This window comes from Euleptes europaea, chromosome 2, assembly GCF_029931775.1.
Source record: "Euleptes europaea isolate rEulEur1 chromosome 2, rEulEur1.hap1, whole genome shotgun sequence".
NCBI classification, from domain to species: domain Eukaryota; kingdom Metazoa; phylum Chordata; class Lepidosauria; order Squamata; family Sphaerodactylidae; genus Euleptes; species Euleptes europaea.
In genome coordinates this window covers 14,440,443-14,454,475 of record NC_079313.1, presented here as the reverse complement: position 1 = coordinate 14,454,475, position 14,033 = coordinate 14,440,443, and the positions used below count along the sequence as shown (strand labels likewise).

At 51.7% G+C, this 14,033-nt stretch overlaps 1 protein-coding gene across 1 annotated transcript in view; it reads right to left on the bottom strand.

Annotated features, from left to right (window-relative positions):
* Positions 1 to 13,185, bottom strand: part of USHBP1 (USH1 protein network component harmonin binding protein 1) — a 50,539-nt gene extending 37,354 nt beyond the window's left edge. Inside the window, exons 1-5 of the mRNA XM_056844671.1 lie at positions 13,177 to 13,185; positions 11,786 to 11,922; positions 11,337 to 11,452; positions 8,593 to 8,717; positions 7,700 to 7,951 (exon numbers count right to left, since the gene is read on the bottom strand). Coding sequence (XP_056700649.1) covers positions 7,700 to 7,951; positions 8,593 to 8,717; positions 11,337 to 11,452; positions 11,786 to 11,922; positions 13,177 to 13,185 — 639 coding nt within the window. The remainder of the gene's footprint in view (positions 1 to 7,699; positions 7,952 to 8,592; positions 8,718 to 11,336; positions 11,453 to 11,785; positions 11,923 to 13,176) is intronic.
* Between the last annotated feature and the right edge of the window lie 848 nt (positions 13,186 to 14,033).

Below are 14,033 nucleotides of genomic sequence, written 5' to 3'. Positions count from 1 at the left end.
GGCCTTCATCAGTGGTTAATTAAAACACATGTGTGAGAGATCCCCTCTCTCTGAGTTTACTTCTCCAAATCAAATGTTCAGACGTTGATAAAGAAACAAAGGATTTATTGAAGACATCAGGAGATGAGACAGGCACAGGTAGAAAGCTGCAAGTGAGGGGCTATTCGGGTTTACAGAATATATTGACTCCAGGGCACTGGGGCACTGGGGTTCACACTTATTGTTATGGGAAGTTACAAGCTTGGCATAATACAAAACATCAGACGAGTCCCAGGAAGTCTGGTGAAGCTATCACACTTCCAAGGCCGCATCGGCCTGAGGGAGTACTGACAGGAAGAACAGCGGGGGGGAAGATACTAGGGGCAATCAGGCCTGGCGCCTGAGACCAGAAGGTGTGAACTGCTTTTACGAGTTCACTGATAACAAAGCAAAGGCAGGTGATGGAAAGCAGAGACACATAGACAGAGACCCTCACATTCTGCCCCCCTTAAGGCCCCCCTCCAGGGTTCTCGAGAGGGCGAGGCCTATCGGGATAAGCGAGGTGGAATTCTCGGATCAAGCGAGGGGCCGCCATGTGGGGTGCGGCCACCCACTCGTCGTGAGCGGACCCAAGGTTTTTCCACCGAACAAAATAAAACAGTTTCCCTTTTTTCCATTTGGAATCTAAAACCTTGGATATTTCCAAATGGGTATCTCCCCCTACCACGGTAGGAATCTCGTGTGCGGGAGGGGGGTGGAACTGGGGAGCTGGCACATAGGGTTTGAGAAGGCTTATATGAAAGACTGGATGGACCCCCTTGAGGGTCTTTGGGAGTTCCAGTTCCACTGTAACCTCATTGATTACTCTGGTAATGGGGAAAGGTCCCACATAACGGTCGCTCAATTTTTTGCAGGGACGCAGAGAGCGGAGGTTTTTAGTGGACAAATAGACTTGCTCTCCCACCTTAAGTTCCCATCCCAGAGACCGGTGTTTGTCTGCCTGTTCCTTGTACTTGCTTTTTGCCCTCTCAAGATTCTTGAGCAGCCATGGCCAGGTAGATTTGACTACCTGAATCCACTCCTGAAGATCAGGGGTGGACTGGAGCTCTGGCGTGACGGGAGCGGAACCGAAAGGACCGAATTCCGTCCCGTATATTACTTGGAAGGGACTAAAGCCGGTAGAGGAATGAGGCGCATTGTTGTACGCATATTCGGCAAATGGCAGCAGGTCGACCCAGTCGTCCTGGTGGAAATTTACATAGCAGCGCAAATAACATTCTACCACCGCGTTTACTCGTTCCGTTTGACCATCCGTCTGGGGGTGATAGGCGGAAGAAAGGCCCTGTTCCTCCACCCCCATTAGCTTCAGGAAGGCTCGCCAAAATTTGGCAACAAACTGGACCCCCCGGTCGGAGAGGACCTTCCTCGGGATCGAGTGTAGCCTGAGGACGTGTGTGACGAACAGTTTAGCCAAGCCCTGGGCTGAAGGAAGACCTGCACATGGAACGAAATGGACCTGTTTGGAAAAGAGGTCCGTGATTACCCAAAGAACCGTTTTTCCCCGACTTGGAGGTAGGTCGGTGATAAAATCCATGGCGATGACTTCCCAGGGTCGGGAGGGGTTCTCAAGTGGTTTGAGGAGCCCTGGGGGTTTTCCCATCCGTCTTTTGGCTGTGGCGCAAGTGGGGCAGCTGCGCACGTACAGCTCTACATCGGATCTCATACCGGGCCACCAAAATTGCCTCCGTACCAGGTGAAGAGTTTTTATGAAACCAAAATGACCCGCCAACCTGGCACCATGTACAAGTCCCAATACCTCTTTACGAAGGGAGGATGGGACATACAGTTTTCCCCCTTGCACCCACCAGGTGTTGGTTCGTTCCAAGCCCGTGGGGAGGAGATGGTGCTCCTCCTCCTGTAAGGAGGCGTCCCGGAGTCGCTGTTGGAAGGCTTCCAGGATACCTTTGAGTGTAGGGGGGGTGTCGGGTTGTTGGGCTTGGGATCGGGTAGTGACGGCTAAGCTAGGAACCTCCCCTCGCTGCTCGGGAGTGAACAGGGAGTCGACTGGGCGATCGAAATTGTTGCGATACTGGGGAAGTCGTGACAAAGCGTCAGCTAGAGCATTCTCTTTACCAGGGACATGCTTGAGGGTGAACCGGAATTTTGCGAAGAATTGGGCCCACCGAATTTGTTTGGCGTTGAGCTTTCTAGCTCCCTTGAGAGCCTCGAGATTCTTGTGATCGGTACACACTTCAAACGGCAGCTCGGCACCTTCTAAAAAGTGCCTCCATATGGTGAGGGCATGTTTGACCGCCGCCGCCTCCTTCTCCCAAATAGCCCAGTTGATTTCGGACTGGGAAAACTTCTTGGAGAAGTAGGCGCAAGGTCTCAACCGCCCCCCTTCATCCCTCTGCAATAGGGCCCCGCCCATGGCCACATCCGAGGCATCCACTTGCACCACAAAAGGCTTGGTGCAATCCGGGTGGGCCAAAACGGGTTCGGATGAAAAAAGTAGCTTTAAACGTTCAAAAGCTTGTTGGCACTGGGGGGCCCATTGCAAACGGGCTGAGGGAAGCGCGGCGCTAGCCCCCTTGTCCTTGGTACGCAACAGGGCAGTGAGGGGAAGCGCAACTTGGGCAAAGTTGGGAATGAAGTTGCGGTAAAAGTTAGCGAATCCCAAAAACTGCTGAAGCTGGCGGCGGGTAGTGGGGGGTTCCCAATCCCACACCGCCTGGACCTTTGCGGGGTCCATTTCTAACCCTTGGTGGGAAATCACGTACCCAAGAAATGTAATGGAAGGTTGGTGGAACTCACATTTGGACACCTTAGCATATAGTTTGTGCTCCCGCAGCCGCTGGAGCACTTCTCGCACTAGGCGCACATGTTCTTCCATGGTTTCAGAGTAAATAAGGATGTCATCGAGAAATACCACCACCCCCCGAAACAGCAAATCATGCAAAACCTCATTAATTAATTGCATAAACACACTGGGAGCCCCCGAAAGTCCGAAAGGCATGACTAGGTATTCAAACATTCCAAAACAGCTGGAAAAGGCTGTTTTGGGCTCGTCTCCTTCTTTAATGCAAATGCGGTGGTATGCTTCCACTAAGTCCAGTTTGGTGAAGATTCGGCCCTCCTTTAATTGTGCTAGAAGGTCGGGAATAAGAGGGAGAGGGTAAGCGTTAGACTGGGTGACGGCGTTTAGCCTACGAAAGTCAATGCACAGTCTTAAATCTCCCGTTTTTTTCTTCACAAAGAAGGCTGGGGCCGAATAAGGAGCCTTGGAAGGGCGTATGAAACCCCTCGCCAAGTTGGCATCCAGATAGTCCCGTAACACCGCCTTTTCACTAGGGCTCATGGGGTAAACCTTCCCTTTAGACAGTTTGCCTTCCCCCACAATGTCGATGGCGCAGTCCGTCTCTCTGTGGGGGGGTAGTTCGTCACATTCCCTAACATCAAAGACGTCCGCAAACTGCGAGTATTCGGCGGGCAGTTGAGGAGGAACGGTGGCTGGGGGGGGAGACCCTACCACGGCGGCGGCCGGAGACCGGACAACCCGTTCCTTGTCATGTAATCTACAGGGGTTTTCGGGAAACGAGAGCACCCGTTCAACCCAGTCGATGGACGGGTTGTGTCCCCGTAGCCAGTTCATCCCTAACACCACCGGGGTTACTATAGGGGCGATGGTAAAATACAAACGTTCCCAATGTTCCCCCACGGACATAATCACGGCTGCAGTTCTGTGGGTCACCGGGCCCCGTTTAAAATCACTCCCGTCCATTTGGGAAAAGCGGAGGGGTCCCGGAAGCCGCTTGCGCCGGACTCCCAGTTTCTTGGCTGTGTCCTCACTAATCATGGTGCGGGCACACCCCGAGTCAACCAAAGCGGGGAATTCTAAACTGGGACCCCCTTTTGGTAGGGAAAGGTGAACACGCACATATACATTGTCCTCTTGGGCGCTTACCATCGGTGGAGCTCCTTGCACAACAACAGGGGCGGTCTGCTGCGGAGCCCCCTCTACAGCAGACCGACGGCGTTTTTTGCCGGCTGTTCCCACTCTTCCTCCTCGCTGGAAGAGGGGGAAGGAGTGGTGGCGGTCGGGGACCCGTCCGAATCAAACGTGGCACTTGTAATCCGGGACCCCGTCGGGCCAGTAGAAGTGGAGGCTCCGTCCTGGGGGCGCGCATGGAGAGCGGAGGGTGCGCCGGAACGTCGGCCCGGCGGTCCGCTCCTGCGGCGGGGCTGGTCCTCGGCAGTCGCCTTCTGTGGTTCAGTCGGGGCTTGGCGTGGGGGGTTGGGACGGCCTGAACGAGAGGGGCACTGTGACGCAAAGTGTCCCTTACCTCCGCAGGTCAGGCAGACACCGGTCTCAAAACGCTTGCGGCGTTCAGCAGCCGAGGGACCCCCGCTGCCCCCCAGTCGGAAGTCTCGGCCCCGGTCGCTCCGGGGTCTCGGGTCTCGTCCGATGCGTTGTTTGGACAAGGTCAAAAGTTGTTTGCGATTCTCGATGTCGGCAGCGTGGCGAACCCAGCCTTCCACATCCGGGGGGTTCCCTTGCATGAAGGCCCAATGTTGGAGGTCCGGGTTGAGGCCCTCCCTGAAACACTGTACCAAAGTGGCCTCACTCCAGTCCAGGATTCGGCTGGCCAGTGACTGGAACTCACTTGCATACTGCGCCACCGACTTGGTCCCTTGGCGCAGTTGCATCAGGGAGGCTTTAGCCCGCTCTCCCAGAGTCGGGTCCTCAAAGCGGTTTCGGAGTGCTACCATAAACTCGTCCAGGGTTCGCAGCACCGGCGAGCGGAGTTCATACTGCAGCACCATCCAGGCGGCCGCCTCCCCTTGCAGTAAGGAAGCCACGTACTGCACCCGGGACTCCTCGGAGGTGAAGGTTCGGCCTTGTTCTCGCATAAAAATGTCCACTTGGACCATGAAAAAGGTCAACTGGTCCCCTGAGCCGTCATACGTGACTTTCAGGTCCCGACGGGCCGGGAGGCTAGGAGGCGCGGGAGGGGCTGCCGGTGCTCCGTCCGGGAGATTGCCGGCGGGCGGTTGCACTTTCAGCGCGTCTAGGGCCGCTGCCATCTCACCCATCACACGCTGCATGGTTTCCATCTGCTCCTGCATAGCTTGGCGATCCTCCTGCCACTGCTTGCGTTCTTCCTCCATCAGGGCCTCCTTGCGCGCCGGGTCCCCTTCGAGTCCCGTGCTGGGGAAGGCCAACCGGCGATCCTTCGCCGCGGTTCGGGAGAGAGACCAACCCTTGGGGGAGTCCAGCCAATTGTTAAAAAGTCCTCGGGGACGTCCGTCCCGGCCTTGGTCGGGGATGGGATCCCTAGGCTTCTTTGGCTTGGCACCCTCCTCCTTGGGGTCCGGTTTCTCCGGCACCACCGGTTCATTCGGTGCGTCAGGGGTAGTAGGGGTGTTTTCCTCGTCGCCTTGCATTCTGTCCCAAAAGGTACAGCAGCAGTCCGAGAGGCAAAGACTTGCAGCTTAATGTGAGAGATCCCCTCTCTCTGAGTTTACTTCTCCAAATCAAATGTTCAGACGTTGATAAAGAAACAAAGGATTTATTGAAGACATCAGGAGATGAGACAGGCACAGGTAGAAAGCTGCAAGTGAGGGGCTATTCGGGTTTACAGAATATATTGACTCCAGGGCACTGGGGCACTGGGGTTCACACTTATTGTTATGGGAAGTTACAAGCTTGGCATAATACAAAACATCAGACGAGTCCCAGGAAGTCTGGTGAAGCTATCACACTTCCAAGGCCGCATCGGCCTGAGGGAGTACTGACAGGAAGAACAGCGGGGGGGGAAGATACTAGGGGCAATCAGGCCTGGCGCCTGAGACCAGAAGGTGTGAACTGCTTTTACGAGTTCACTGATAACAAAGCAAAGGCAGGTGATGGAAAGCAGAGACACATAGACAGAGACCCTCACAACATGTTAAGCCCGCACACATTTACAGAAATAAATAAATAAATACATACATATACAAACAATTCAAACCCAACCAGGCATGTGTATAGGTTGTAAAATCTATTACCAGTTACTCAAACATCAGGTCAGATTGGTTCTAGTTGTGATACAGGTTAGTATATGTCTCTCATATACGATGTGTGCAGGTATCAGCCTAGTAGAGCATGTGCCATTGTGCTATTTTAATGTTTTTAAATATTTTTAACCTTTACTTAGTGCTTCTAATAAATTATATTTGTGTGTGTGTGTGTGTGTGTGTGTTAAGTGCCGTCAAGTCGCTTCCGACTCATGGCGGTTTTGAGAATACGGATGGGGGAAATGTGCATCTAAATATTGTCGAAGGCTTTCACGGTCAGAGTTCATTGGTTCTTGTGGGTTATCTGGGCTGTCTAACCGTGAGACCCCCTCACCTCTGCAGGAGTATATCGTATACCTTGCAGCTGTAGACAAGTTTACATCGGGACAACAAAACGCAGCATACAAACAAGGATAAAAGAACATGAAAGATACTGCAGACTTGGCCAACCTGAGAAATCAGCAGTGGCTGAACATGGACTGACACAAACTGGACACAGGGTCTTATTCCAAGACACTGAAAGACTGGACAATTCTACCAACTATTTTGTCAGATTGCACAGAGAAGCCATTGAAATTCTTAAACATCAGCACAACTTTAACAGAAAAGAAGAGAGTTTAAGAATGAATAAGGCTTGGCTTCCTGTCCTGAAAACCTCCAGACTAACAAAGACTACAGTCAACAATAGCCATGCAGATTAGCTTTGGATTTCACACATTAACAGATCACTTCAGGATACAATGGTTCCATATTAACATACCACACCCTCATTAGCACATTATCTTGATACTTACAGGACAATGATTAGCACATTACCTTTGATACTTTTCGCAGGACAATGATTCAGCTCAACCCAACCCCTTTCTGACTATATATTACTCTTCCTACACACTTTACACTGAGAGACACTGTCCTTCAGTGTTACTCCTCTGAAGATGCCTGCCACAGCTGCTGGCGAAACGTCAGGAAAGAAAATACCAAGACCACGGTTACACAGCCCAGATAACCCACAAGAATCAATGTGCATCTAAAGAGTGGCAAATCCAAGGCAAAACTTTCCATGCATAAATGGGCTATATATTCATGCAAGGTTTTGCCTTGGATTCGCCGCTCTCTAGATGCACATTTTCCCCACCCGGACTGGCAAAACTCTGCATGGGGGGCTCATTGTTGAGTTTTGAGAATATGGATGGGGGGAAAGTGCATCTAAAGAGTGGCAAATCCAAGGTAAAACCTCCCATGCAGAAATGGCAAGTAGAATGTATTGAAAGTGGATTAAAAGTGCATTATTCGGCAGGTGTGAAAGTACCCAATGACTCTTTAATGTGTAGATGGATGCTGAGACCCTGGAGAGTTGCTGCCAGTTAGAGGCAGGTGATAGGGTTGCCAGCTGTGGGTTGGGAAATACCTGGAGATTTGGTGGGTGGAGCCTGAGGAGGGTGGGGTTTGGGGAGGGACCTCGGCAGGGTACAATTCCATAAAGTCCACCCTCCAAAGCAGCCATTTTCTCCAGGGGAACTGGTCTCAGTCGTCTGGAGATCAACTGTAATAGCGGGAGATCTGGTGGCAAACCTACAGATGGACCCGAGGTCAGACTCTACATAAGGCAGATTCAGTGTTTCAAATGCCAACAACGACAATCATGGGGCTTCTCCGCCGTCACCTTTCTCTGAAGCTTATCCCGCTCTTCTTGATATGTGCAGAGGGCGGTCTTTGACCGGCGGAGTGCCTCGTCCTTCCCTTCCAGAGCTACCCTTAGGGCCGCGTTCCTCTGCTCATGCAGGGCGATTTCTCTCTTTTGCCTGCTCATCTCGTCCGGTGGGAGTCCAGCTGCCGATGCCTCTGCTTTACCATACAGCTGGGTCAGCAGCTCTTTGTCATCTCCTTGGAACTCCTGTAGACTTTGTTCCAGGCTCTGGCAAACATACGTAAATGTCAGACACAGTAAGCGAAGCCTATGGAAGGACATCAGAAGAGCACCACGGGTCTGCCCAGCCCAGTGGCCAGACAGCTGTGCCAGGGCATTCTACAAGCAGGACAGGAAAGCAACAGACTAACAGACAGACGGTGGCAGCAAATCGACCCCACAAACAGACCGCATGGTCATCATCAGAGTAATAACCAGAAGCAAATAACTCCCCTTAACCAAGAAGTGGGTTCTACATCAGAAGAAGAGGAGGAGGAGGAGGAGGAAGAAGGAGGAGGAGAAAGAAGAAGAGGAAGAAGAAGAAAAGGAAGAGGAGGAAGAGGAGGAGGAAGAAGAGTTGGTTTTTACATGCCGACTTTCTCTACCACTTAAGGAAGAATCAAACCGGTTTACAATCACCTTCCCTTCCCCTCCCCACAACAGGCACCCTGTGAGGTAGGCGTGGCTGAGAAAGTTAGGAGAACTGTGACTAGCCCAAGGTCACCCAACTGGCTTCATGTGCAGGAGTGGGGAAACCAACCCAGTTCTCCAGATTAGAGTCTGCCACTCCAAACCACCGCTCTTAACCCCTACAACCAGGCTGGCTCTCGAAGAAGAGAATGGAACGAAAGGGCTATTGGATTGCCCACCTCAGCCGCCTGGGCGTATCCCTCCAGGTTGGGTTCTGCGCTTGGGATACGGCTCCGGTGGGTCAAAACAGTATTCTCAAGAGAAGTCATGGCTTTGTGGACATCAATGAAGAGGTCAGCGTGGCCTGGAACATGGGAAGGGGGAGATGTTTTAAATCCTAGAGGGTGACTAATGAGGGAGGAACTTCAGAGAGGTCACATCTGTCCCTCACAGACAACATTTCACCAGGATTCATTCATGTGAGCTGTGTGAGCGGCAGAAAACTCACACGGAGAGGTTCCGCCAGACCTACCATGCTGCCCAGACAGGAAAACACTCACGGAGAAAGCAAGCGGAGGCCTCATTCACATGTCACGAAGTCCTCATGTCTCCCATGAGTTGAGAATGGGCTGTGAGTTCCACGTTCAGTCCCAGGCATGCGCAGGCCCAATTCAGACCATAAGAACATAAGAAAGGCCCTGCTGGATCAGACCAAGGCCCATCAAATCCAGCAGTCTGTTCACACAGTGGCCAACCAGGTGCCTCCAGGAAGCCCACAAACCAGACAACTGCAGCAGCACCATCCTGCCTGTGTTCCACAGCACCTAAGACAATAGGCATGCTCCTCTGATCCTGGAGAGAATAGGTATGCATCATGACTAGTAGCCATTTTGACTAGTAGCCGTGGATACCCCTCTCCTCCATGAACATGTCCACTCCCCTCTTAAAGCCTTCCAAGTTGACAGCCATCACCACACACTGGGGCAGGGAGTTCCACAGTTTAACTATGTGTCATGTGAAGAAATGGAGCCCCGTGACGCAGAGTGGTAAGCTGCAGTACTGAAGTCCAAGCTCTGCTCACGACCTGAGTTCGATCTCAAAGGAAGTTGGTTTCAGGTATCCGGCTCAAGGCTGACTCAGCCTTCCATCCTTTCGAGGTCGGTAAAATGAGTACCCAGCTTGCTGGGGGTAAAGGGAAGATGACTGGAGAAGGCACTGGCAAACCACCCCATAAACAAAGTCTGCCTAGGAAATGTCGGGATGTGACGTCACCCCATGGGTCAGGAATGAGCTGCTTGCACAGGGGACCTTTACCTTGTCATGTTGTCAGGCCTGTATCTCAGTTGGTTTAGTTTCGTTTTCCCACTGACCAGACTCAAGGACTGTTATGCATACCTAAATCCGTTTGAAGCTGTGGGAACCACAGCGCTGTTTGTGTTTTGTAATCTCTTGCTTTTTTCTATGCTTTTATATTACCAAGTGCAAGCCAGCAAGCTCCATTGCTGTCACCTTTTCTTTATGCTCTGTTAACCTATTTGACCAGTAAAAACCAGCTTCTTTGGACCTGACTGTCTCTGATGTGGTTTTTGGTTCAGATTGGGCCAAGGGCTTACACATGTGAAGAAATACTTCCTTTTATCTGTTTTGAATCTCTCACCCTCCAGCTTCAGCAGATGACCCCACCTTCTGGTGTGAGAGAGGGAGAAAAGCTTCTCCCTGTCCATTCTCTCCATACCATGCCTAATTTTATAGACCTCTATCATGTCTCCCCTTAACCGCCTTCTTTCCAAGGTAAACAGCCCTAAGCGTTTTAACCGCTCCTCATGCCCAGGACTGAGGTCTTAAGCCTCTCCCCCATTATCTCAGCCTGAAGTGGCCTCCGGGAGTCGGTATTTGCCCTGCTTGGAAAGCTTAGCCATCGATACATGTAAGTTTCAACAGCAGGGCAAACGGCAGCTCCCCAGGGCCGTTTCAGGTAGAAAATAATGGCACGAGGGGAAGATTAAATCCAAACTGGGCCCCTAGGCAGCTAAGCATTAAATTCTGAGTACAGAATTCCCAGAGGGTGTCACATTGCCAGGAACCCCTGGTGGTCACGTAGGGGACAGGAAGAGGATGTAATGTGTGAATCAGCCCTGAGAGTAGGATATATATAATGCACCCCAATGTACCTGAGAGAGTTCAGGTAACTCGATTACATGCTGTAGTTGCATACTGGGTTTTCTTCTTCTCAGAAGAGCAGGAAAGGTGAAAGTGTGGGAGGGGAGCCATTCCGAAAGGTGTATAATGATCATAAATACGCATCTGGAAGGGCACATCTCACCAAAAATTAGGGTTGCCAGCTCCAGGTTGGCAAATACCTGGAGATTTTTCAGGTGGAGCTGGAGGAGGGTGGGGTTTGGGGAGGGGAGGGACTTCAACGGGGTACAATGTCGCAAAATCCATCTTCCAAAGTAGCCATTTCCTCCAGGGGAACTGATCTGTGTCACCTGGAGATCAGTTGTAATCCCGGGTGATCTCCAGCCACCACTTGGAGGTTGGAGCAAAAGCACCTGGAGGTTGGCAACCCTACCAAAAATACAGGAATGTTGAGTTGCATTCGGCCAGACCTTTCTCTGCCATCGATCAACTTTAAAAACCTGATCTAGGAGAAGAAGAAGAAGTGTTGGTTTTTACATGCCGACTTTCTCTACCACTTAAGAAAGAATCAAACCGGCTTACAATCACCTTCTCTTCCCCTCCCCACAACAGACACCCTGTGAGGTAGGTGGGGTTGAGAGAGTGTGACTAGCCCAAAGTCACCCAGCTGGCTTCATGTGGAGGAATGGGGAATCAAACCCGGTTCTCCAGATCAGTGCCCACCGCTCCAAACCACTGCTCTTAATCACTACACCACGCTGTCTCCCCAGCGCATTTCCCCCCTTTCATGCAGCGTCACCTTGGTGAAACGTATTTAACTCCAGATTCAGCAAGCCCGTCTTACCTTCCTCAGTGTGGACTGGAGGCGGAAGGGCCATGACCAAGTTTTGGAAAGGCCGAGGGCATCGGGGGAGGCTCGCCGTGTATTCTGAACCTAGGTCAGAAAAGTCCTCATCCTCTCTGGGAACAAGGAGAGATATTTGAACAAAACAGCTCTGGGTTTCTGGGATTTCCCCCTCCCCAAGTCTTGGCCTCTGCTCTGGACCGAGTGATGCCCTCCTCCAAGGGAGAGGTGACTTTATTCTCACGCAGTGTCCAAGAATCGCTGTGGCCTGCTGATATATTTCAGACTTGCAAAATAAGTGTGCAATACTGAAAAATTCTGAAAGCGTTAGGGAAGAACTAAGTGTATCAAAGAGCGTAGGCTGGCTCTGGGGAGGAAGACGTCAGGCCTGAGAGAGCACAGGTGATCTCAGGGAAAAATGAGGCATGTGGCCAGGGGAGACGCCTTACCTGGCCTTCTGGTGCTGCAGGTGTTCGATTTTGCCGTGGAGCTTGGCGATGGTAAGCAGCAGTTCCGTGATGTTCTGCTCGTAGCGCAGGATCTCCTCCTCATCCGAGGCCTTTTCCTCTACAGGCGCCGTGGCTTCCTTGTGACCATAAAGGAAGAGCAGAATCACAGAGCATCTCAGGGCTTTGGGGCGGGTTGGTGGAGAACCAGAGATGCACCAGAGTGATTTTGGGCGCAGTGACCCTCACACATCCAGCGCAAACGGGGTTGAACACACATGAAGCTGCCTTATACTGAATCGGACCCTTGGTCCATCAAAGCCAGTATTGTCTACTCGGACCACCAGCGGCTCTCCAGGGGCTCAGGTAATGGTCTTTCACATCACTTACGTGGTCCCTCTTTGGGGGTCTGACATGGGATGCAAGCTTTGAAGTTACACAGAACTCTCTCCCCTGGGCAACTTTCCACTCGGCCTGCTGAAGAGTTTGGTCTGACTCAAAACCTTGTGTTTTGCTGCAAACAGAACCTGCTCTGCTCAAAATGACCAGCTTTGTCAAGATCACCCAGAGAGCTGGTAGCACGGAAGGCATGCCAAAGAACTCCACGCCAGCCCAGCATGGACCCAAACTGCCCTGATTGCGCCACCCGCTTGGAGAAACTGACCCACCCCTCCCCTTCTCAATTATTTTGGGAATGAAGGAAGGGGATCGGTCAGGGTTTCGAATAAGCAAAGGAAACAGAAGCAAGCCGACTGCCTTCCTGTTTTGCCTTCCTGTTTTCCGCAGTAACAATGGCTCATTTGCATCCGTTGATTCTCTCTAAGCAGAGATAACTTGGACTTGAGACCTGCTGGGACCAAGCCAGCCTTCCCCAAGGAATACTATGGAGGGTACTATTTGCAAAGGAGGAGCAAGAAAATTGTCCGATTCCCAGAAATTATTAGGCAGACAGAAAAGTATGATGCTCCTTATAGTGAAAGTTTGAAAATGAGGTTATGTCTCATCAATCTTTAGGGTTGCCAACTTCCAGGTACTAGCTGGAGATTTCCTGCTATTACAACGGATCTCCAGCTGACAGAGGTCAGTTCACCTGGAGAAAAATGGCCGCTTTGGCAATTGGACTCTATGGCACTGAAGCCCCTCCCCAAACCCCACCCTCCTCAGGCTCCACCCCAAAAACCTCCCGCCGGTGGCGAAGAGGGACCTGGCAAGCCTACCAATCTTGGTCCTTCTTTGCCACCAGTGGCCCAAGGTCACCCAGCAGGCTTCGTGTGTAGGAGAGGGGAAACAAATCCAGTTCACCAGATTAGCCTCCGCCGCTCATGTGGAGGAGTGGGGGATCAAACCCGGCATCAAGAAGGCACCCCCCCTTCAAGACCCCCTCCCCTGCTTACCTTCTCCATTCCTGCTTCTCGTGCCTCCTCAGCTCCTAAAATTCAGCAACCCCACCCAAATGCCCAGCAGTGTCTGCTGAGACCTCCACTGCCCTTCCTTTCCTGTCCCACAGCCGCACAAATTTCCTGCCTGCGGCTGAAAAGGAAAGGGTTGTACTAGTGATCTGCTTTTGTATGTTTTCCCCCTTTTATTTATTTGTTGACTTGCTTTTGCTTGCTTGCCCGCTTGAAGGCTGCCCTTGCACAAAACTGGGAGGTCCCGGATCTGCAAATCCAGATCAGGAAGAAAGCAAAGGGAAAGGTATTTTTTTTGCGGGGGGGGGGGGGGGGAGAAACCAAACTTTTGTTTCAAGAGAACCAATTCACAGCTTACAAAGTCCTTATGTCCCCCATGGATAGGGTTGCCAGCTCCAATGGGTTATAATGCCGTAGAGTCCACCTTTTAAAGCGGCCTGGAGAGCAGCTGTAATACCAGGAGATCTCCAGCCACCACCTGAAGGCTTATCAAAGCAATTAACAATGCTAATATGGGTAAAGGTCCCCTGTGCAAGCACCGGGTCATTCTTGACCCATGGGGTGATGTCACATCCCGACATTTTCTAGGCAGACTTTGTTTACGGGGTGGTTTGCCAGTGCCTTCCCCAGTCATGTTCCCTTTACCCCCAGCAAGCTGGGTACTCATTTTACCGGCCTCAGAAGGATGGAAGGCTGAGTCAACCTTGAGCCGCCTACCTGAAACCAACTTCCGTTGGTATCGAACTCAGTTTGGGAGCAAAGGTTTGGACTGCATTACTGCAGCTATGCAAAAACAATCCACACACGGCTCAGTTCTATACATATATTCAAAAGGAGATCGT